Source organism: Glandiceps talaboti, chromosome 3, assembly GCF_964340395.1.
Source record: "Glandiceps talaboti chromosome 3, keGlaTala1.1, whole genome shotgun sequence".
NCBI classification, from domain to species: domain Eukaryota; kingdom Metazoa; phylum Hemichordata; class Enteropneusta; family Spengelidae; genus Glandiceps; species Glandiceps talaboti.
The window spans coordinates 24,277,706-24,303,581 of record NC_135551.1 but is presented as its reverse complement, the minus strand read 5'-3'; the positions used below and the strand labels follow the sequence as shown (position 1 = coordinate 24,303,581).

General features: G+C 34.2%; 1 protein-coding gene across 10 annotated transcripts in view; it reads right to left on the bottom strand.

Moving 5' to 3' along the window:
- Positions 1-22,982, bottom strand: part of LOC144433454 (phosphatidylinositol-binding clathrin assembly protein LAP-like) — a 78,658-nt gene extending 55,676 nt beyond the window's left edge. For all 10 annotated transcript variants that reach the window (XM_078121776.1, XM_078121773.1, XM_078121781.1 and 7 more), the window contains exon 1: positions 22,741-22,982. In XM_078121776.1, the coding sequence (XP_077977902.1) occupies positions 22,741-22,870 (130 nt within the window). In that variant the 5' untranslated portion in view covers positions 22,871-22,982. The remainder of the gene's footprint in view (positions 1-22,740) is intronic.
- Between the last annotated feature and the right edge of the window lie 2,894 nt (positions 22,983-25,876).

Sequence of the window (25,876 nt, the reverse complement as noted above, 5' to 3'; positions counted from 1 at the left end):
CTACAATGGTTACTTGACTTTGTTCATGTTTACCTCAGAATTTTGATATGATCTTCTGAATTTGAAATTGAAAAAGTCTGCAAATTTTCTAGAACCCCAAGTTTTCTAGACACATAAATACCACATTGTCAAGAGATACAAAATGTATCAGCACAAGAATAATACTAAAAATTTATTAGTTATTTAGTTGTAAAAAGTCTGGCATCATAAAACAGAGCACAGGATGTAAAAGTCACAATAAGTTGAACTACAAATGTATACAAGACAGCTGCCCAAACTTACATACATGTATTTATTTCATACTCATTGCGTCATTTTCTTTAATTTTGCCACCCAAGTGCAATTATTGAGAAAGTTTGGTGATAAACATGCTACGATGGACTGCACACAAACATAATAATTACAATGAGCTTAACTATACTGTTGGTCTAAGACTCTTGTACTAAATTCATATATACTCAGTTTGATTTTTCAAAATTCGAGTACAAGTATATCATACTGTCAAATACACTGTACCCAAACTTTAAAGTTCCATGTCTTGTGAGAAGTTTGTTGCCATAAAAATTCTGAGCAGGCAGGCAGAGGTTACAATCCTGTATGAGGTGAACCACATGTATGTCATCTGCGTACTGTTGGACTTTTTTCTATTCATACTCTTGACTGTGGTGAACTGCACGCAAAGGTTACCATGAGGTGAACAACACTTCTGCATTTCATGACATTTATCTAATGCATACTCATTACTCATAATGCATGTACTGGGTTTACAACTCAGGACATCAGACTCAGAGCGTAGGACTTCATGACATGGAATTCTTCAATACCTACATGTATGTATACAAATGTATGTGATGTACACTGACCTTATACACCCTAAATTATCAGTAGACAAACTGAACTTATATACACCCAATAAAACAATATGCGACTAGACAATGTATACTTGTAACACAAACTCAGAATAAGATGTACGTACAGACACAATGAATTGTACAAGGTCACCAAACTCTTGGATTTCATGACCTGGAATTCTATGCATACATATACATTGAACTAAATGTTGTCTATACATGTAAATATGCCATGTCAGGGTGCCCTCACACATCAGCCAACCCCTTAGGATGGCATGAACCAGGATAGAGGCACAGTCTCTTACAAACTCATACAGCTCACAATATCTGTAGACTGTAGCCCTGTCTCCACCTCAATCGATCCAAAACCGATTCAAACTGAATCAATTCAGTTATCAGTACAATACTGGTTTCTGGTCACACAAGAAAACTGATCAATGAATGTGAATCAATTCACTTTTGCGTTTACATCAGTTTTAAACTGATTTACTTTGAATTGGTTTGAACACTTCCTGATATGGTTTCAAACCAATTATTTAAACTAAATCAGGTCAAAATGTTTTTTAAGCATGTGAGGACAGGAGAACTGACTTCAATTCGATTTTGGACTGATTCTGACTTTCACAATGGGACTCGGCTAATGTAAAATACAACCCCAGAATAAGATTTATACTAGCAGTTCTGTGGTCTTGGAATGGCATAATCAATTGCCAAACAGGAGCTTTTGAGACATGCTTACAATTTCCTGCATCTATTTTAAATTACATACATTTCCTATTCTTTCATATATAGTAGATGTAATTTCATTTATCTTCAAATAAATATGAACACGATCTACATGTACGACTACTGTAAGAATCTAGCCTATATTACTTTTACTTTGATGCAATCATTTTCATTGAGAATACTGTAATTATATACTGATGCACTTTGGGGGCTTTTTGTGAAGGAAACCATGCCATCACATCATTTCATCTGCTTGCAATATGGAATTTACAATTACAAAATCATCTAAAAATAGAATATTTACGACATCTTTGTGTGAATGCTAGGATGAAGATGTTTGGCAGACATTTCGGATTAATTTGTAGAAGGATGTAGCAGACATACATGTATTTATTGAAAATGTAGACAAACGGTTGGGTTCAGACGTACATGACAGATTTGCTGACATTTTGAACCAAATTAATATTTGATATTGATATTTGGCTGATATTTTAGTCTAAAATGTTTACATTAGTTTGTAAGTAATTTTGGATTACGATATATATATATATACAAGTTTAAATATTTGATAACCAATTGGTAAGAAAACATGTAAAACATAGACTGACATGCAAATAACATTGTGGTAATTTCAATAAGTTTGGCCTCAGAAAAATAAACTCTTTGAAATTTGCTGTTACTCAGTTCAAGAAACCTCCTACCAATTATGTTAAAATCAAGAATAAATATCTGGGAGTCAGTCAATGTACAAATTTTTGAAAGAGCGGTCAAAATGTTGTCAAATTATAGTCATTTTGGAATCCAATATGGCCACCAAATACTTGGTAACTCTATGGGAAATAAAAATTTATCAATTTGCTTGAAAACAACATCAAAGAAGGTGAAACCCCAAATTTCTTTTATTATTTCAAAAGGACAAGAAGCACGCTTCCATGTGGCGAAGTTTGGATATCATTTAAGAACTTTGATTTGTAGAGAAATTGGTACGAATGCCCTCTCACACTGGGACAGTACTAGCCTACAACCTAACTCTTGGCTGACTGAAACTGTTCACACTACTTTCAGTTAGGTTACAGTCAGCCTCAAGTGTGCAGTGTGAACACACTTATTGTATTGTGGATACTGATACTGGTACTGGTACATGGAGTAACTGTGTTTACCTTATACTTCTAATCAATGTTACATACCCTGCATTCTTGTCGAAATGGGAAAACCTTACAGGCAGAAATCTGAGATAAACCACATCACACTAAAGACAATCACATGGTTTCTCCCCCCAAGTATGTCAACATTGACTTTGTTTACCACATCTCCCACAGTATTTAGAAAGGATTATGTTTTCAATGTTGAAGAACTTGCGAGAAATTTGAGAAACTTCTGAAACCTTGAGTGAAAAAAACAATCACAGTACTTTTGACCACATTATTAAAGTCAACATTGACTTTGTTTATCATATAGCCTATAGTCTTCTACAATGGCATACTTTCAATGCTGAAGAACTAGGCAGAAATCAGAACAAAACCTAGAGTGAAAGACAATCACTGAACTTTTCCCCAAATTATGTCAAAATTGACTTTTTAAAGTTTGTTTATCTTACCTCCCAAAGCCTCCTAAAAGAGAAATCAGAGAAAAACCTTGAAAAACAAATACACATTTTCCCCCAAATTATGTCAAAAATTGATTTTACTAATCATGTAATTAAATGTACATGTTGCCCAATCTTTTCAATAGGTCGTGTTTGCTACATTGTATGTGGACGAAATTCTACTTTTTAGAATGCATGTAGAGTTCTTACTTGGTTGTAATACACATGCTACACAGCGATATGCTATTTAATTATTATATGTAATGTAAGGTGATCCATTATGTGTCACTGTATTATTCAATTTCTGTGATCGCTTGCCATCATCAATTAATTCTTATTCAAACTTACATGTACATGTAATATAATTTTTTTTTTTTTATTCTTCTGGAATAGTGGGTTGCTAGATAAAACAACTACCAAGATACACATAATATTATAACAGTTTGAATATTGTTTTGAAAATACGAAATACTAAAATCTCATTGTCAGTGTGTATTTCAAAGTCAATTTTGATTCTAATGGAATAACAATGCTAATAAAACATTCAACTGCCAAAAGGCTGCATGATTTTCTAATTCTTTGAAAATAATATATTTCAAAACATATTTAAAGTCAGTGTATGTACATTTGTTTGTATTTCCAAATCAATTTCTAAACTTTTTGATTCTTCGCATGTAATATCAGTAAAACATTCAACCATCATTGAAAAATAATTATACAAATAATGGTGTTAGGGCCTTCCACAGAGGATGTCATGATCATAGCACTGCACAGTTACATGTACATTGTATTACCCATGGCACAGGACCTACATTGTAGATCAGCATTACAGCCCTAAATAATAACTTCCTCAACTCCTTGGGGGAGCATACACTGTACAAACCATTGCAGCGTATAATATTACTATAATTTAAGTGCATTGGATTAAACCATTCGCTTTGCAACCTCTATCCTACCAGGTACCCAATTATACAGCTCGGTTGATGAGGCACAATTGTGGTTCAAATCTTGTCCAAGTCAATCAGAAACAAATGGCAGCAACAGGGCTTGACCCTTCAACCTGTAGATTCCAAGCCGGTCACGCTAACCATTCGACCATCATGACTTCACAAGATATGTGACAATTTTTTGCGTTGTGGGGAAATGGACTATTTATTTCTCTGACTACTTGTACTTGTAGGTGTGGAGGAAGTACTGTTCTTCAGATAAGGATGATGTATGACAAGCACACTGACATCCTAATCCTGAGATTGAAATACAATGTATGTAGTATCAGTGACTGAACACAGGAAAGCTTACAGTGTTAACCATCTGTCGATGACAGCTATACGACACAATGTACGTCATCAGTTTTGACATCACAAATGAACTTTGAAGCGTGTGACTACCACCACCATTCACTACCGTACAAAAATTGAAACTAAATATTTTGAACAGAATAATAACAAGTTATGATGAAATTGTACATGTATCTACCTAACAATGTTAGCTTAGAATTGCGATTACACACTACATGTACATGTACAAATGTATGTAACAATTGTGTTGGGATGGTGTTGGGACATGCCTCTAAAAATATTAATTTATCATACCGCCATTTCCAAGGAAACAACGTTTTTGTTTTGTATCATATCATAAATCTTTACACAGAGCTACACACACGTACGTATGTGTGTATGCATCATTTTGTTGTGACATAGACATGCACTGTTGTGACGTAGAACGATCAGAGAATATATTCGATATTTTTGTTCAACTTGGCTTGTGCATGGTTAAATGACTGATATTTCAAAACAAGCAATGACACAAATGACTGAATAATTTGATTTACACCCTTCAAGACGTCAGCACATAATTTCTTAGTCTAGTTACTATACAAAATGTATGTGTACTCATTCTCTCTCAATCTCATCTCTTTCTAACATATAGTCAAAAGCAGTAATTCTAATGAAAATCTAGCTAAATCTCCTGCTAGGGAAACAATGAACATCATATGTTAGTAGAGATCCATCACACACTGACAGACCGAATGTAACTGGTTACTTTGTCCATGCTACAAACTCAACTTCCGGTTTGAATGTAAGTTATGTGAGGAAATGATAACATCACATTTATACATCATATTAAAACTACATGTATCATTGTTGATGTACTACTCGGCATAGTTCCTGGCAAACAAACAAAATTCTACATGCTAGAGACATCCACTAGACTATACAGTGGAGATGATTGTAATGCACGCAAAATGTACATGTACAATATAGGACTAGACTGATGTACATTTGTACATTTGTATGTACATATCAATATATTGAACACATTAAAAGGTATCCACACAGTAACTGTCTACTGTGCATTGATATTTTTAGTGTATTTTTTCTGGCGTCAAGCTGTTAATATTGAAACACTGACTGTACAGATCTGATTATACTAGAAAATTTGCATGTGTTCAAAATATAAAAGTGTGTAATTTTCTCACTCTAACTGCTCTAATAATATACAATGTACAATTTACATGTACACATTCCAGGATTCCCAGATCCTAAATGTCTATTGAGTGGATATGGAATTTTCATTTCTCCCTTGGGCAGATGACCCCACATGACCTTTCGGTAACCATTCATTCTTTACATCAGGCAGAAGTGCATCTATTTTAGGATGGATCACATCATTCTGACAGCAATCGTAATGACTTGAGTTCAATGGATGTCAAAATAAAAACAAATACAAGCAAACTGGTTCAAACATTGCTCACTCACAACATTTCAAAGATGCATAAATCATAAATTAATTGTGGATATTATTTAGTACAATCCCCACTTATATTTCAAGAAGTTTGATATACAAAAATTATAAAGAACCAGATGTTGAACATATGTTTCACATAGTATGTAATTACAACTGACATGCATGATATATATTTACTGCCGAGATCTTTCATATCGCCAATAAATTACATTTTAGCAAGCACCCATGATATAATGCCAAAACATGACAGCTTGGTACAAAATTCAGTAAAAATACAATGATAAATATGAAATAAAGTTATCAAAAATCACCATTCATACTAATATATAATCAGCCAGTTCTATAATCAGCTACATGTATGTATTATTTGACCGATTTGCTTCAGGGAAGAATCTGCATGTATTGCTACATTGTACAATGTAACAAATTCAGTTTCTAATATGTGACAGAGATCAGATGGAAGAAAACTGCAAAATTGTGCAGGTTGCATTCTGTCACTCATCTAATGGAGGGGGGGGGGGGGGATTCATTGATGCTAAATATTTTGAGAGGAGGCAGGCTGCATCATTTCACCCACAATAAGGGGGGGGGGGGGTGCAAGCTGCATGTGCAAACAATGTATTGATGCTAAAGATTTCCAAGAAGAAGTAGGATGCACACTGCCACATGCTGATGCAAGATGGGGAAGGGGGGGGGGGGGGTCTACAAACAGTTCCAAGAAGCATACTGCACTCACAATGAGAGAGGGGTACATGTAAACAATTTATTGATGCTAAAGATTTCGAAGTGAAGGCATGCAGTTCTATAGACGCGGTCTATTTTGAGGGTAATATCAAAGGGTTAGACGCTGTACATGTATGTGTGTCTGTCTTGTATCATCTTGCCTACTGTAATCCTGAAGGTTTTAAGCTACATGTATCCTTTCAGTGTAAACATACAAATGTACATGCCTATTTTGGGGAAAATATTTAAGAGAATAACAGATGTCTCATTACAATGTATGAACTTAAACGAGCACACAGTCAGATCTCCCTTGCACACAATCAGAGCAGACACTGCTAAACAGTAGTACCACAGGTTCAACCTATAATTGCTACATGTACAAATGTACATGTGTATATATAAAGTTCTAATATCATAACTCACTACATGATTGACATTTAGTAGCATTTACTGTTCAAGAAAATAGTAAAAACTATGACTCAACATGGAATGTGATACAAGACAGGCATTACAATTCTCAGCAAGCTTACACTGACATATTTTATGCTTATCCTGAGAACACAAAATGATGCATGGGTGGGATTGGGATTACGTTCATACAAAAAGTAAAATTTCATACAACGGGTAAAATTTCATACATACATGTACATATAATGTACTGGGTCAAATATTGTGTGTTCATTGAATGCTATGAAATCGTGTATACTTAGATCACAAAATAATGTATGGTGGGGGAGGGGGTACATGTATGTTTATACAAAGAGTCAAATTTCATAGAGTTTCACACTGGCTTAAATTTCACAAATCTGCCAAGTTTCATAGAATGAGTCAAGTTTCTAAGAATGGGTCAAATTTCAGAAACTGGGTCAAATTTCATTCAAAACATACATGGTCAAATGGAGTTTAATACCTATATTGTATAGTCAATTTTGTTTGATTGACAACACAAAATCTACATGTGTGGGATTACGTTCATACAATGTGCCAAATTTCATACAATAGTTCAAATTTCATCTACAATACAGCATCAAATTTCGCGTTCATGAAAAGCTGATCAGCATCTAATATTAAATAGTAAACTGTATATTGTATAACTACAAGTCAATTACTTGATTGAGAACACAAAATATGTATGAAATTACATGCACACATACATATCTACATGTACATGTAGGGTCTAATTTTATTGAATTGGTCAAATTTCACTCAGAATACAATGTAGGTGTATATACGTGGTCAAATTTTATGTTCCTGAAATGTTAGAGTCTAATAGCTACATTGTATACAATCAATTACTTGATTGGTTCATTGATATAAAAGTGTAAAGCTTTACATCAGTATTGAGTATACAGATTACTTTTTACGGCTAAAACAGGAAATGTTGGCCAGTAGATTGTACATGTACATATTTCATGATCAAAGCTGATAATTTTAGCAAGTTACTGTTTTACTTGCTACATTGTACAGCATTTTTATTGCTCAACACAGACTCTTTTGGCAAACATTCCCTGTTTTAGCTGTAACAATAAAAACATATTCCTTTTTAGTAGTTGGTGACTTGTAGTGTAGTAGCCACAACATCATTTGCATGTCTAGACTTGGAAGTCAATATTTCAAAATACTAGTAGTCACAATAAAGTAAAACAGTAATTTTAAAAGGAAGCATGCAAGATGTTGACTGTTATCTTATAGAATTTACCTATTGAGACACTGCCAGAGAGAGTTATGAAAGGAGAAAGAGTAATACAAAACCGACCTCTGCCTGTTCACTAAATTGTATGCAGTCAGAAATGATCACAGGATTTTTCATAGGTTTGGTGTAAACTAAACACGCAATGGGCTTTTTGATCTTTACACAATGGAGGTATGAGGTGTCAGAAAGGCATACCTAGTAATTTTGTGTCTGGTGGGGAGAATAATCTTAACATTCACAAATGAAGTTCAGAATTTTGAAATCAAGGTAATTCATCTTTCTCGTCACATAACCCTCTCTGACATGACGATCTCATTCTGAAAGTATGTGTCTTTATTCATTCTAATTTTCATCAGAAAAGAACATAAAATAGCTATTGTGACTTCTTTCCATCACAAGAACTACCACCAACACTCAATATCATCAATGTGTATTTCAAAACTGAATACAAAATGTATTTGTTTATTCAAATCATTATTTTTTCTAAACTATTGCTATATTTGTATGTATATTATTACTTATTACACATGTTCTATAGAACTAGAAGTACAAAATTAATGTATGTAGCATTATACCATGCATGAACCAGGTTCAACAAATAATACTCTGGTTGTTCTACATCGTGACAACACACGACACGACAAGGCATGTCTATATCACTGGTTCTGCCATGTTCGAAATATGAGTTAAAATACCCAAAACAGTACTTTTCCTGATTTTTTGAAAAACTGGCAATGGTATAATTATTTTATTCCCTTTCTTCATTCAGATGGAAATTACTTATGACCTAAGGGTTGTCACTATGAGTCTAACGACGGGTAGTGACAAGGGCCCCTTAGGTTACTCGTATTTTCCTTGGCTGAACGAAGAAAAAGACTGGGGAATAATATCTAATTACCCTGATATTATAGCTTCATGAACAACATATCACTACCAGTGGTTTTTTAAAATGAAAATGTGTACTTTATATAAATATGTATGAGGTATGCTACACATCTATATATGATCCTAACGACAGCCAGTAAAATATGAAATCATGAAATTATCAGGTTTCAGATAGCAGTAGAATATAGTGTACTGTAGTATGTTACCACACAGTCACCCTTAGTAACTTCTGTGTGTGTGTTGTACATGTAAACAATAATTTGCATATAGTGGTCATGATTAAACAAAAGATGTTGTCAATGTAAATAATGCCAACTGTTACTACAGGGTTATTCAGTATTTGTAATATAATATACAAACATGTGCAGCTGTTTTACTGGTAGTTTCAACTCAGCATATTCAAGGTGTACAGTACAGATACTGCTTGTATATAAATGCAAAGTACTGTACACCTAGATACTTTCACCACTAGAACATTTTGCATTTTTGACAGTCTTCAGCTAGTTTTCAGACTAATTTTCACTAATTACCAGACTAGTATAATTGTGATCAGTTATATTAGTCACTACTTATTTTGTTTTCCAGTGAAAGAAGCAGAAAGAAGTTGTTAGCGAAAATTTCCAGGTGTACATGTACATGTACAGTACTTTTGCTTCACAATATTTTAGCTGTATTGATTTGGAACCTACATGTAAATCAAAGCAAACTGTTACCTCTTTCACCCAATGTGTGTTTTGAGTAATTACAGGTATTAAAAGAACAATTGAGGGATAAAGAAAAGTTTATTTAAAAAGGTGCGAATCAACAAATGACATTGATATGATTGAACCCACAAAAGTGATGCACACCACTATACAGAAAATGAGTTACTGTACTATAGTAAACACATACCATTTCAATCTACATTTCTCAACCTGCACAGTGTAAAATTGGCTCCAAAGTGGAAAATTGACTTTTCATTACATTTATGCCAAAATGTAAAGAGCATGTTCAAAATAATGTGTGGATATTGATAATATACACACACAATTACATAGATTTCCATTAAACTTACACATTGTATTATCATTTTGTTGGGGGAAACCCTGGGGAACATCAAAGTGATATATTTATTGAATCATATTTCATTTTTTATGACATACCAGTTCAAATTAATAATTTTACTATTTCGAACCTCAGAAATCAATTTACAAAATGTATGTATTTACTTGTAATGATTTTCTATGAAATAATAAAACTTGCATAATTTGTCCATCTGAAAAAAAATACATTCTATTGCTATAGTAAATCATTCCTTCCTTTCAAAACCATACAATACGAATGAACTCTAATGACCTTTCCATTATTAGGTAATAATTCATCATCTGTTATATTTTCACCATTTTCAAAACTATCTAGAGCTGGGAACAATATGAAGCCTTCAATATCATTCCATTGTACTACTGGTTCATACATCACATTTATTCTTGCGATATTTTCTAAATTATTTACGAGACTGACAGTGACACACTAAGTCCTGGGGCATCTCTTCTACCTTGCATGGTAGATAAAATGTATATTATACACAAGATAACACTACATTTCCTGTCTACCCTAGTCCTTTTTGATGAGAACACCTTCGGGTGAAATGAGATAACGACTGTGTTCAATGTTCTTCATATCAAATCTACTGCTGTGAGTGATACCTCTATTTGCAAAAAAATCTTCACATGATAATTTATGTACAGAAAATTTATTTTATAGCATCTATATACTATTCTAGTGAGACATTTAAGTGGTTTGTATCTGATGTCATTTCAAATAAATGAATTAGTTGATTCTTCTATCAATTATGGATTCCTTGGCAAATATTATGAGTAACATAGGGGGTCTACCACTATCATGTACCATTGGTACATGTAGGCTGTACTGAGGGGTGTGTTCATAAGGTGGGGGTACGATGGGGATGGGTATACACCAAGACTCAAGTGTGCCCTCTAAGATACTTTTATATACCACTTTAATATGCAATTTCTAGTGACCCACCATTTCATGCAATTGGAGCATTAATATAAACTGATATCGTTATCGCAGCCACATATGACTTTCTCAAACTGGAAGATATAGATTGAACACAATGACCATGATCCAATAATACAATTAAGTGCCTGTCAATGTCAAATGAATTACTACTGACATGCACTATGTTCTCTGCATAGAGCTAAATATGTGTCTAAAAAATCAGATTTCACTAGCCGTTGGTAATGATCACTTCATTCAAAAGCCAACGGCTAGATTCTAATCTAAAGAACGACCTCAACCAACATTAATAAGAGTGAATTCTACCATGACATAAGGGTGCAGGAATTTTATACAAATAAGGATAAAAAAGTAGCTGAAGTTTGATACTGGAGAGGTCAGTTTCTGTCTAAGTGGGTTCCTAGTAGAATTCAGATATTTCTAATTGTATGACAAAAATAAATAGCAGTTTTTACTTTTGATAACTTGGAGGGGTTAAGCATTTAAACTAAAACCCAATGTATATAGCGCCCATATATTCAGCTCCTTGGCAAAATACATTTAGTAAACTATTTCTACATTATCATAGCAAAACAAATTTTGGACTAAATTGAGACTTATTGAGTGGTAATAGAATTACTGAAATACCAACGTTACATAAATCAAGTTTAGAAGATATTGTTATCATTCCTAACATATTGATTGGACCCCTTGACTACACTTTGTTTGAAGATCACAAACACAGGTCAACATACTCCACTGAGATTAAAGTACACTACTGGTATAGCTTGTCTTTGCCATCAAGTAATTCAATTGTCAGGTTTACAAATTACAAGGCTTAAAGGGAAATGTTTCAATCCCAGGTCATCACATTAATGTTATCTTAAGATTATTACTATTTTTCCCAACTTGTAGTTGGTTGTGTATAAACAAATACAAACAAATTTTGGATTAAAATAGTGTTAATAAAATTACTGAAATACCCCTTGGTAGAATTTAAGAATATAATAATAGGGATTACATGTACATGGGATCATTCTTTTGTTCCGGACCAAATTTTTCTATAACTCTGCCAAACAACCAATTTTTACACCTAAATTTTAATCTTATCCAAAGTGGGCTTTAAAGGCCAGAATTTCAATCCCAGGTTCTCATATTGTTACAAGTACATGGTGTACCATTGGAGCTATAGGGACTACACAGGATCATTCTTTTGTTTTGGAACAAGTTTTTCCATAGCTCTACGGGACAAAGGATTTTCAAACCTACATTTTAATCCTAATCTGAACTGGGCCTTTAATTAATTAAAGGGGCATTTATCCACATCTGAGTTTTTCTGTCTTATTTTTGTTTCACATGAAGAAATACTGTTACATATTTTTAAGCATTTTGCTTGCATGCTTTGAATGGGCATGTTGTGTAGGGTTTTCTTCAGGACAGTATTAAAGGACATTGTCAGACTTGAGTCCCAACTCCTGTTTGCAAGCAGGACTAATAATGACCAATTCAATGATGTAATCATTGGGAGCAGAAAAACATTGCTATTGACAACATGATCATGGAAAAGGTATGTAAATAAAACTTAAAGATTTTCTTGTGACTTCAAGACACACATGTATCAGCATACAAACAACACTAGATGAATTTTACGCATACCGTACATTTAGGTATAAACAGTGTCTTACATCTGGGCATAAAGGTCAACCACCTCAACTGGGGTTAAAGTACAATATTGGTACAGCTAGACTTTACCATCACCTGATAACTAAAGTACCCTGTTATGCAATGATGAATAATTCTCAAAATAAACATTGGTCTAACTTTAGAACACATTTACAGTTACTATTTGTCTATGTGTATACCACACACAATCCAAGTTGAACTCTTCCAACAGCAAACTATGAGATCTACACCTTGGTTTTTTAAGTCATGAAAAAATGTGTCTATATTATTGGTTTAATAGCACTTGAAATCCAAGTCAAACATTCCAAATCACTGTTATTTTTCCTAATTTTTCATATTAAAATCATGCTTGTTGCACAAGTATAAACAGACATTATTACTCTTTTTTTTCATACACTGATACAGCTACAAAATACATGTACTAAATATTTTGTCACTATGGATGTTTGACTCATAGTGACAAGGCCCCTTAGGTCAGCAAAGAAAAACGTTTGGGAAATAATATCTAATCATGTGTACTTTGAGAATGTTTACTTTTCTGATGGCTCTCTTGAAATGTTTGACATGCAAAATATATTCAAATAAAATTGAAAAGCCATGAAAACATTTTGTTCCTACTTTATTTCCTTTGTACCTTAATTTTTGTGTGTATAACCACTTCACACCCTAATAAATTCCAACCAAATTTAATTACTGCCAGGAAATATATTTGCTTCATGTCAATAATACGTATTGGGCGTGAATCAGTTTAAAATGTTCAAAAATAAACCAGTATTCCAAATATGTTTTAAAACTAGTTACTAAATTTGGTTCAATTTAAATACCTGTCCATCATATTTTGATCTGATACAATGGACCAAATTTACATAGTGCAATGACAATACTTGTCCCTAATCAAACTTGAATGGAAAATTTGTTATGAAATGTTTCGATAATCAAACATAATCGGACAAAAAAACCTTCAATGACATCAAATTAAAACATCTCCATTTCCTTGTACCCTGTTTTGGTTTGAAATTCAAATTCAAATTCAATACTGAAGGTCATATATTTTTCTAAAATATATTAAGAGTCTCCAAGGCTCCAAAATATATTCCAAAAAATAACGTTTTCATTTCTTACCTAGGTATCTAGGTACATGTCAAATTTTGAAGAACAGTGCCACTATTTTTCTAAAATCTGTCTAAAAATATCAGAAACTACATGTTGCTACGGTTTCAAGGAGGACGCAGATAAGACAGAGTCTCCTCAGCATGCAAGGCAGATACACACACCTGGATTCCTTGATCATGTCATCAGACATTTTCTCTGTTTTCTAGTACTCTTAAAACAAACATGGAAACCATACAAGTTGTCCTTGATTGGTGACCTGTATATTGTATACTTATTTAATTAAATGACCTTTGACCCCATCTAGTGACCTTTGTTCCTTGAAATCATGTAGAGTTTTTGTCAATACTGGAAACAGCACAAATTGTAATTTTGATAGCCTTGGGTTCTTGATTTGTACATTGAACCAAATGAAATTTCATCAATGTATCACTTCCAATCATAACTCATGTAACCCACAATTAGTATCTTTCATTATTGATTTACATTACAAATTATATTAACGAACATAATAACTGACCAGTTCATCATCCCCAACCTCACAAAGGGGAGGAACAACAAGAATACATTGTACAATGCAGATGCACAGACTAGTACAAATGTACCTGTACTGACTCACTATCCTGGTCAAACATGGTGTATTCTGTTCTTCATTTGCTACAATGCTAGCCTCATTCTGTCTGAGAAAACAGGTTGCATCAACCTCACTGCCTGCAACAAAACTCTGAGTATGGATTTCTCTGGAACACGTCTGTCATTTAATTTTGAAATGGCCACTGAATGATTTTTAATACTTTGAAATTTGCGTTATTAATAGTACAATGTATGACAAGTGGATTTGATAGCCTTCATGCAGCTGAGATCTGACCTAGTACAGTATCAATGATAGCTATATATATATATATATATGCGATAATAAAGCCATTCATATCTGACAATGCTGGCACTCAGTCACGTTACATTGTATGTGAAAATATTGAACTCTCGGTCATGTGATACTGACATTTGTATGTGGCAATACTGTCAGTGTTACTAGTAATACAGGCAATCAAAACTTGCCTGCATGTCAAATCATAGTTTTCAAGTACATGTAATTGTATGTTTGTTGTCTCCTCAATTTGTTGCCAGAATTGACAAATTTGCAGCCATATTTGACAAACTCAGAGAACGTACGTTATGCTACTTATCTGGTACATGTACTGTACAAATTTTGTTATCAGACACTCAAATTTTAAGGGAGGGCCAACATTTTTTTCATCCTAAACTGGAGTGTGTATAAAATGCTAATTATTGAAAGAAATGATTCTGTATACAAACAATCCCTGAAGCAACAGTTATACTGAAAATTAAAATAGACATATCAAAGTTTGTTTACATGGCTACATAGTACATGTACCTCAGCATATGTGTACATAGTTGTGATTTCTGATGGTTTTTAAAGGGTGATATTATTATCAAAAATGGGTGAAATTTCTGTGTTCCTAGTTTTACTTGGATTCCCCACCATTAGTCTAGTTTCTATACAGTATACATGTACCGATAGTTACCATTTACTCCTCCACTCAGTTAGAGACAACGTTGGCATCAAGACTAGCCATCATCTGAATTACATACATGTATATGGTACAAGATATGACGATGCTCAGATCTATGCAAATTTTACCAGATCACCCCCCCCCCCCCTCCAAACAGTCTCCCCATCACCCAAATTATGGCACATGTTGTGGAAATCTACACAAAGTTCACTAGATTTCTCTCTGTTTTTTAAGAATAGTAATGATACAGCAAACACTATTGCTGGCAAAAACAGTTTTACTAGTAACTGAGTGTTGCGTAGTTTGGATGTCAGTGTGGTCTCTAACTGAGCAGAGGTGTAAAGCATAACGATACTGTATAGGGACTAGACTATGTTTTGGGTAGCCATTTTCATGTTTTGTACTTATTGAGTTACCTAAATGTAAGTTTTACCATGGACCATCTTAATGATATTTTTTAGATATTTAAATAAACACAATCTAGTTCTTTCCTAAATTTTAATAGGACCTTTTGAGGAAGAGCTATAAATACGATGTTATTTTCAGACACGGTTACACCTGTTCAATATAACATGAGAACAGCTGACATGAACATACTAGAAATCAAATCAGTGTTTTTATTGAAGGCCGAATTTGGATTAGGATTAAGATATAGGTGTGAAAACCATTTGTCTGGCAGTTACGTACATTTGTACATGTAATGATGTATGGAAATAGATGGTCCACAACAAAAGAATGATCCCATCTAATCCTTACACTAATGTCATGACCTGGGATTGAAACCCCATGTAAGCACTTATTAGAATAGGTAAAACCTTATTGTAGTACTAGTACCAGTGTGCCCTCTTAGTCAATTTGACACACCACTGACGCACACAATTTCTAGTGATGCACCAATATTTGGTGTTCCCCTATCTCTTACTATGTGGTGACTCACAAGAAAAGCCAGTTTTTATCATATTGACCCACAACAACAAAATTTCGCTATCATTAGAGGGCACACTGACTAGTACCTAATTTTACGATGATGTTTGGTGGTCTCTTACACAATTATGGTGCAAGCTTTGGAAAATCTATGTAAATTTTATCTGCACTCCTTCCTTCCTGTTACTGAGGTTCCTATAAAGCAAACCTTAGCAAAAACACTGAAAGCGAGGTTTTTTTGGGTTTTTTCTCAGCTACATTTTTGTAATCTGTTCAATGGGAGATTCCATATAGCAGTACAAATGTATTGATTTTTCCATTTCATTTATTGAATCTACATGTATGTGTACATTACTGACCATAGAATTGATTTCTGACTACATTTTGTAGTTTTAATTATGTGTAGGGCAATAGAACTAGAACACTTTGTAATATGTCAAAGTATTAAAATATGGAACATTTCATTTGAATTTGATGACATTTTTGTTGCATCACCAAGACAACAAATACGCACAAATATTGAATGTTCTAAGTATGTTACACATGTTATGCCCCTTCCTTTTTACAGTGTGACAGTGTATGTACATGTAACATAGTTCTGCTTTGTTGAAAGGTGGTATTGGTACTGGTGAGATGAATGTTGGGAGGGCTGTTACAAACCATTTTTTTTAAATACCTATATGTATCATAATATAAGAATATATAATTTTAATTTGAAGACATTCTTGTATTAGTTACACCTAGACAACAATTGTAATTCTATAAATACTCAATTAATGTACTTGTATGTTATGCATGTTGTGTCTCACTGTCCCCACCTACTTTTCAATTAAAAGGGCGTCCTGCTGAAAGGTAGCATTGGTGGTTCTCTCTGTAATGTATGTTTATGTCTGTGTCTGTGTGTGCATGTTCGTTGAAGATATGTCATGTCCAGTTTAAATACCTTTATGTTAGAATTATAATAAGGTTTATTTTACCATTGAGGTAAGGAAATCCTTTCTATGTCTGCATGCATGGTACATTACACATACCTCTTTCGGCCCACTAACATAAATGTAATTGTACCATGATTCACATATAAATAGTCATGATTATACATGCCTGCTACATTGTCAATAAGATTCTACATAGTGTCTCTAACTCAATAGTACACTTTCATTTTATGCATATGAATGTATGCAAGGCTATGAACTAACAGCCTAAACAATGGGGTTGCAAGGTCAAAGTTTTCTTTGACCTTCTGACCTGACGATATAAATAGAATCAAGTTTTGTGGACTGACGCACAGGAAGTACAGGACACAAGTGGAAGGAAAGTCCTAATCAAACAAAGTAACACACCCTACAGTCAAGAAAAAGCCACAAATTAACTTCTGTGTACACGTATGTGTGCTAAACTATTCATCCATGTCACATCTATTGTATTTCACATACACATACAAATGTATAGTGTAGATTGAATTCACTTCTGTCTTGAAATTATATATATGTGGTACTTAGCAAAACACTAACTTCTTCGTACTTTCTGGAAGTGCTTTCAGGGGAGTATACAGTGAATGTACATCACAGGGCTCATCACCGCTCAAATTTAACACACACGGTGTCAGATGTTTATAGTTAAGTGAACTGTTTCACTTCTCAATTGAGTTCCTGGTAACAGACTACAACCTTATAAATTTTGTAGACTAAACACAACGTTTCGAAGTAAATGTGTCCTGGACTACTGCTAACTTTAAGCCCTGCTGCTCATCACACCCAGATTTAGAGCCAGCAAAACCAACCACCTCCTTTTCCTCACCTTTCGTCAATTTACAAACGACTTTTAATAATTCTCCACTGTCTTGTAAGGTATATTTCCACCTACTTTTTGAGGTCTTTCACATACATCTAAAATATATAGCCACCTCCTGGTTCTTGAAGTGATTCTACTAAAATTTACAAAGACTGAAGACTCACCATTGTGTACACATGGTAAACAGAAACACCAACAACCACAAACTTTTGAGTCTACTTTATAAAATTCCACAAAACATTTCACCTAATCTCTTCATTTTTAATCACCTGATTCACAGACCTCAGAGAAAAAACACAGGTCACCAGTCAATTTCATCACTTGCTAATCTTATTAGCTGCCATTAACTGCATAATACACTCTGGGATTGAAATAAAAGACACAAATATAGCGCAGTAGTAGCCTAGAGTCCAGTCATGTGGAGATTTTTGCCTCTTGCCTTTCCTTACCTGTCTAGTATTTCAACAAAGCAGGCGCAAATTCTTATTGTTTTTCTTTTTAGAGATTGAGATGAATGAGATGCTGTTTATAGTGTCACCATGTGATCAGAACCTACTCTCTATATAATGTACACATGACCATAGTCAATTATCAAAAAAGAGAGATTTCATGATGGACATCTTAGGCCTAATAAAAAAATGTGTGGCTCTGATTACGCTCAATTTTAGAATATGTGGGGTAGGTAGATTTTTATATATTATTTTATTTTTTTATTTCGTTCCATATGCGGGTGTTTAGTTCAGGTAGTTATGTTTCCCGCAGTGTTCCATATGGTCTCTGTGTTATTGGTTTCTTCTCACCAGATGTACAGCTATTACAGATTGGAAGAACAGTTTTATATTGTCTTTTCAAGTTGATATCAGTTTCTGCATCCACTATTTCTTGCGAGACTTCACACAATATTCGCGATTTTATTATTATTTTCTCAAATACGTAAAAAAAAGTTTGGGGTCGGGTTGAAAAATAAGGTGGGGGTCGGTCGGGTAACCGGAACCAAACAATCTTTTTCTTCTTTTTTTTCCTAAATGGTGACACTGTGTTGAAAGTCACTGTGGGGATCTGGGAAATCGTAACTTAATTTTATGTTTGAATATACGACTGTTAGTGAAATGCTAGATGGGTAGGGAATGGCAAGAGTCTCCACATGACTAGATACTACACTACACTTTGAGCAAAGAGTGGCCTCTTACAAGACTGAATGAAAAGATTATAAATTATGAATACTTGAAAACCAAACAGGAAATTCCAGACCACAAGTATGTTATAAAAAGTCTCAATGAGGGTTGGGCAGACATACAGGAGGAGAGTCTATATTGGGCAGCAGAGATTATGTTGAGAGAGAACACTCCTTAGAAATACGTAATGTTACACTACATAACTGTACATCTGTGCACTTATTAAAATGTATGAATTCACTAATTACTATAATCCAATTATGCAAATTTAATCGACAGCAATCAAGTCAAACTAAGACCAACCAGTATTCAAGTTACTTCTACTCATATTATTGTTAATATTGGAGTTTACAGATTTGTTTTATTATGGGCAGTAAATAGGTAAATAAACTACCTGATTTACCCTGGCAATTTAGCGGGGTTCAAAATTATCTTATTTACTATGTACCTGGATTGAAATCTATGCCAGTTTTACCAGAGTCAGACCCTAGTCTAGATCCACCTGTGGTATTGAATCATTTCATCACTCCAAAGAGAGATCTTGAGATACGGTTGCCATGGTTAGCACTATAATAACCAGACCCCCACCCCCATTCATTGTCTTAATGGGAGGGGGGGGGGTTGTCAAACTTAAGCAAACACACAATTGACATGGTAGATTTCTCCAGAGTAAAATTGTAAGAAGAAATACATTTTAATTTTATTTTTTATTTTTATAATAGATTCTTTGTTACAAGGTTCTTAAACCTTAGCAAAAGCATTGTCACGGCATGCATTGCCCATTCAAAAAAAATATTGTAAGCTGCCCCTATCCTCCCTCTGCCCAACCCACTCTCATCCTTGGTATACATATATTTGTTTGCTATGTATAGACACCATTGTACATATGTGTTATGATATCACATACAATGTACATATGATTGATTACTGTCTGATGTCTAACAGGTTGTGATGGGTGGGGTCACAAAGTGGAGCTACAAACGTAATGGAAAGAGCAAAGTACAATATCGAGTTCAAAGGCTTGTAATTAAAAAGACTGGTTTCAGTTGAGTTTGGTATACACAGTCACATTCATGTTACTCTGTGTGGGTCAGAATCCATAAATATCACTTCAGTATGCTACATTTGTGTGTTACTCCCTGTATACAGTGTATATTGCCTACAGGGAGGGTGCAAAGTTACAATATTTTAAACCAAATATGGAAGTAAACTGTTTAAAACAACTTCTGCCTACAAGCAAAGTCAGCTGTTTCACTCAATTGTTCTCTGGGTATAGCAATCCATGCTACATGTAGCACTGTGTACATAATGTAGTATACTGACTGATAAGTGTGCTCCCAACAATTTTTTTTATCACAAGAAGGCTCAGAATATGGCTACATGTACCTTATATACATGTTGTACCTGCCACTGGCGAGAAGGGGGGGGGGATCCTTATATGGTGGGTGTTTTGATACTCTGTAGTTGTTTGATACTTTCCTTATACATATACATGTACTGTAATGTAAGTGCACTTAGAAAACCCTCTTAGCACCCATGTTACTTTGTAATAGGAGAACACACACTTCTTAGTATCTTGTGAAATTTGTTTGTTTTTATAATTTGAAAATACATGTATAGCATAATCTATACAGTGTTGTATTAAGTTAAACTCTTACAATATATAATATGTAGGCATAAATCCCATAATGTCACACTTTTTAGATTGAAAATTTTTTCAGATACAGATGTAATAATTTTGTAATATGAAGTTATGGTGTCCTTCTCTTTATCTGAAGATGATGATTCTGTATGATATGTAAATTTTCTTGCTGTAAATCTACCCCTTCCCAGAAGTGATGATGATGTCCTACATGTATCAAGTACAGCGCATGCTATCCTCAGGACATTGAATTTGACAGACATGAAGTGGTCTGCAGCGGATTGGCAGTACAATGCATACATAATGTACACATTGTATTTAAATATAGGGAGTTAGGGTTAGTGTTAGATTAGGGATAGAAATAGGTTAGACTCCCTGGCACAAACCTCTTTTGTATTGTCTTCAATGGCTGCACATTGTTCTACATGGTCCCCAGAAGTCAAATGGAAAGTTATTTAATACTCATCAACATAGAAACAATAACAGAATTACATGTACATCATTTTTTTGTCAGGATATGTACTAAATAAAATATTTATAATCACTACATTTTTGTATGGTTAGTAATATTTTTGTCCATTGATTGGAGTGAAAACGAACATATTTCATTTCATCTTTTTAGTACAAAGATCAATAAATATACTGCTAGGCCAAAAGGGGTGTCATCTATTGTATTGTTGTTTCAAATGGCTGGGTAATGAGAAAAAGTAATTGACTATATAAAGTCTCTACATAGGAGATTTGAACAGCAGGATGTCTGACCACTATCAGCAACAAACTATCAATGAAGGTTTAAGGTTGATACTCTGCTGTACAATGCTGTGATGGTACTAACCTAGAGCAGACTTCCTGATGGTACACATTCCCCTGAAAGGTGAGAGGTCCTAGCCTTCGCGCTGAACCACACATATCATTTCATATGACAATGTATTGTTCTTTTGTGTAAACAACTTGTTATTGCATTCTGAGACATCCGATTAACCAAGGACAGTCAGTCATCAACTTGCCACTCTACTTCATACGTTCTGGCATTTATAAAATATCATTATCAAATCTTTTTTGTTTGTTTTGTGAAATTTGTATGTGACACTGACAGCACTACAACAACTCCCACAAAAGATGCACATATATGACATTTAATGCACACTGTCTGAGTACACACATCCCAATTCATTTTAACATTGCTATTATACAGAATGACATAAAATAAATACGTGATTCGCATTATAAACCGAATCAATGAATTCTGACGGCAGCAGATTTGACATTTAGGTTTATGACAAATCCTTACAATGGTAAAATTCTAAACATATGAAATAGCAAATATTTCTACTGTTTGTAGACAAGGGCAACACAGACAGATTATGTGACTAAAATTGATTTGCGATATTACAGATAGGATTTTCCGAAAATATCCACGTGGCTCTTCGTGTGAAACACCGGTGCGATACGATATACACTTTGTTAGTGTTGGTATGCGAGTACAACTACTTGTGTGAGAGGGTTAGTGAAACGCCCCCTAACTACTTCGTACTAAAGCATTCGGTGGACGTTCGCATTTTTCTATCTACGTCGTGTATATTTGATGTTTCATTTTGACACTTTTATGAATGGAAAGAATGCTATATTAATGTGCAAGAACAGAACATTACGTCATGAAATTGTACTCACAATCTAAATGTTTTTTCTTGGGCCCCATGACTTCAGCAGTTGTCGCCTTGCACACAGACTTTGCCAACCCAGACCCGGTGACTGTATGTTTTGCCGCAGTAACGCGGTCCATCACACTTTGTCCCGACATAGTGGAAACGGTCTAACGCCTCTTCTTTGCTGGTTGTGTCAAGTTTTTCCTTAAAAATCTGGGCGTTTAGACCTCTAAAACACCATTGATTAGTGCTTCATAGGACAAGATGGCGGATCGACCTCTAATGATCACGTGACCGGAGAACGCCCCCTAAGTTGACAGTTTTTTTTATGATTTCTCACAAATTACACTTTACAGTGAAATTTTTATAGGCAATGAAAATGCATAAGGAATAAATAAATATCAAATGAAACATTAAAAAAATTATGATACTTTCACTTCAAACTCAGTATTTTCGAGCCTAGCTATTTCTGTCTATTATCAGGTGACACGTAACCATGACAGCATTTAGAGAACAAAAAGTGCCAGGCCATGAACACTTATAAATCATATAAATCACTTGTTTAAAAGCCCTTTAAAGTTTCTGCAGACAAGAAAAATACAACACTTGAGTTACTTCAACTATATACCACCCATCGCTGGAGCTGAAAAACCAAAGATGCTGGTTGTAGTGAAAATTTCAACTTAGAAACGGCTACTTGTAATTTATTTTAGCTTAAAGCAACCAAATTTGTAATGCTCTCTCCCCATAGTAAATGCTTGTAGACGGCTTGACCTGGAACTCCAGACTCAAACTATATCTTCGAAATTGTTACATCATTCGTATCAAAGACTGATAAAAACTTTACATTTTAAGGCTGCTTTCACAAAAACTTGTTGGGGGGGGGGTGTGGGTGGGGGTCGGGAGATTTTTTGTAAACCCTAATTTTTTTTCAAGTACCCCCCCCCCCCCCCGCCAAAGCCCCAAATATTTCAAGTACCCCCCCCCTACCCGAATAAATTTTCAAGTACCCCCCCCCACCCGAATAAATTTTTTTTGGAATACTCTTCCTGTGCGAAAACATTCCATACCAAGTACAAAACTGTACATAATACACTAAATACCAACTTTGTCCATTATATATAATCAATTTGTATATTGTGTGTATATATATACACAAACACCAGTTAAAACAAAATGTTGTTAACCAGTGCACTGCCTTTCCAAAAAACAACATATACTTGTAAATGAATCACACTTTGAATAACTCTTGTAAAATGATCAGCAGACCAACTGGGTCTTTGTTTTCTGTTCAATATTGCATTAGTACATTATACTAGTAGTGTTACAGTTGAATGTCATTTTAGTTGTATTTGCAAATATTGTGATGCACATGTTATCTAAAGAGAGTTTTATACTGTATTGTTCCAGTTCAGTTTCCTAAATGTGTGCTAAAAGAAATCAAATTGCTCTAAATAACACTGAAAAAACTTCTTGTTTGATGTAAATTAGTTCAATATAATGTCAAAAGAAAATAAATGTATGACTCAAAAATGGCAGCCACATTTCATCTAACAGAATAGGAATCAAGTGATATATATTAGTGGTAATGATAATTAAGATGGCCCTATTATCATAGTAATTGTATATCTTAATGAACCTGGTAATACATTTACCTTGTAAGAGCCTGATTATTGGACTGGTTTTGACATTAGATTACAAAGGTGAATACAGGATAACAAAATCTCAGAATGTGTTTATTTAAATTTTTAATTTCCAAGTGGTAGCTCTCCTTCCAGATCTTGTGTTAGAAACTTAACTCACTGACAACTTATATTTCACTGAATCCACAACAAAATTATTGAATATTTATATCCCACAGGCAATGCAAACTGGTAGAAAGACCCATCCTAATAAATGCAGTAGCAGGATAGCATTGAACTCCCAGGCTCCTACACCTAGTATCCCACCAGCAGCTCCTGATCCAGCCAATCCAATGAAATGTTCACTTCTAGTATTACTTGCCAACAGTGATGCTCCACCCTAGTGATAAGCAATCACATTTGATAACTGAAGAATTCAGGAAAGTGAAACTTCACTTTGTCCAATAGTGCTTCAGAAAACTTGCAATGAGCAAACTAAATAGACCACAGGGCACTCAGGCTTAGTTAGTAGTATTTACTAAAACAAACAAACAAACAAACAAACAAACAAACAAACAAACAAACAAACATACAGACAGACAGACAGACAAATGAACGAACAAACAAACAAACAAACAATAAATTAATTAATCAATCAATCAATCAATCAATCAATCAATCAATCAATGCTGACAACCATCAACAATAAAGTAACGTGCTATTGTGACAATTTCGCATATAGGAAAACATATAGTAATTCTTGTTGATGCTTGTTAGTATTTATTTATTTATTTATTTATTGTTTGCCGGTTCATTTATTTATTTATTTATTTTAGATGTTTGTTTGTTTTCGTGAACAGAACTAACTAAGCCTGAGTGCCCTGTGAATAGACCAAACAGTCATTGAGTACAGAGATACTAAAACACCCTCGGTGTTCTTCGTCCTTTTTGAGGCATGAATGGTTTCTGACATTACACTGCACATTTTATTTTTATTTTCAACCAATTCTAAGTAAAGAGTTCAAAAATGCTCACCATCTCGAGTCAATGACCTTTTCTTTGCAGTTGGACACATTAAAGTGATATGTGATTTGCCTAGACCACTGATTGTACATAGTCTGGTATACATTTGTTGTCTCTCAATGTTATAGTTGTTGCATGTTGTGATGAGGTGTATTTCATCTTCTATCATATTGCAGATGTTACATAACCTGTTTTCTATCTCTATTTTTAGTCTTGTCTATATTGTCTTCGGTCCATTTCTTGGTAAATAATCTATACAAATGTTCAAAAAGTGTTCCTTTGTGGTATTGTTGATGTTTAAAATTCCATATTCTTCTTTCATTTTGTTTAAATTATCTACCTATGAGCCAGGATAATTGTGTTCTTGTAATTCTTTTCATGGCGTGATAAATGTGTCTTGTTGTCTTCTATATTTCTATAGTACTGTATTGCTTTCACTTGGATGGTTGTAAGTTGTAAATGTTGACATGGTTCGACGTAATTTATATTCAAGTTATTTTGGTGTTGCAACGTATG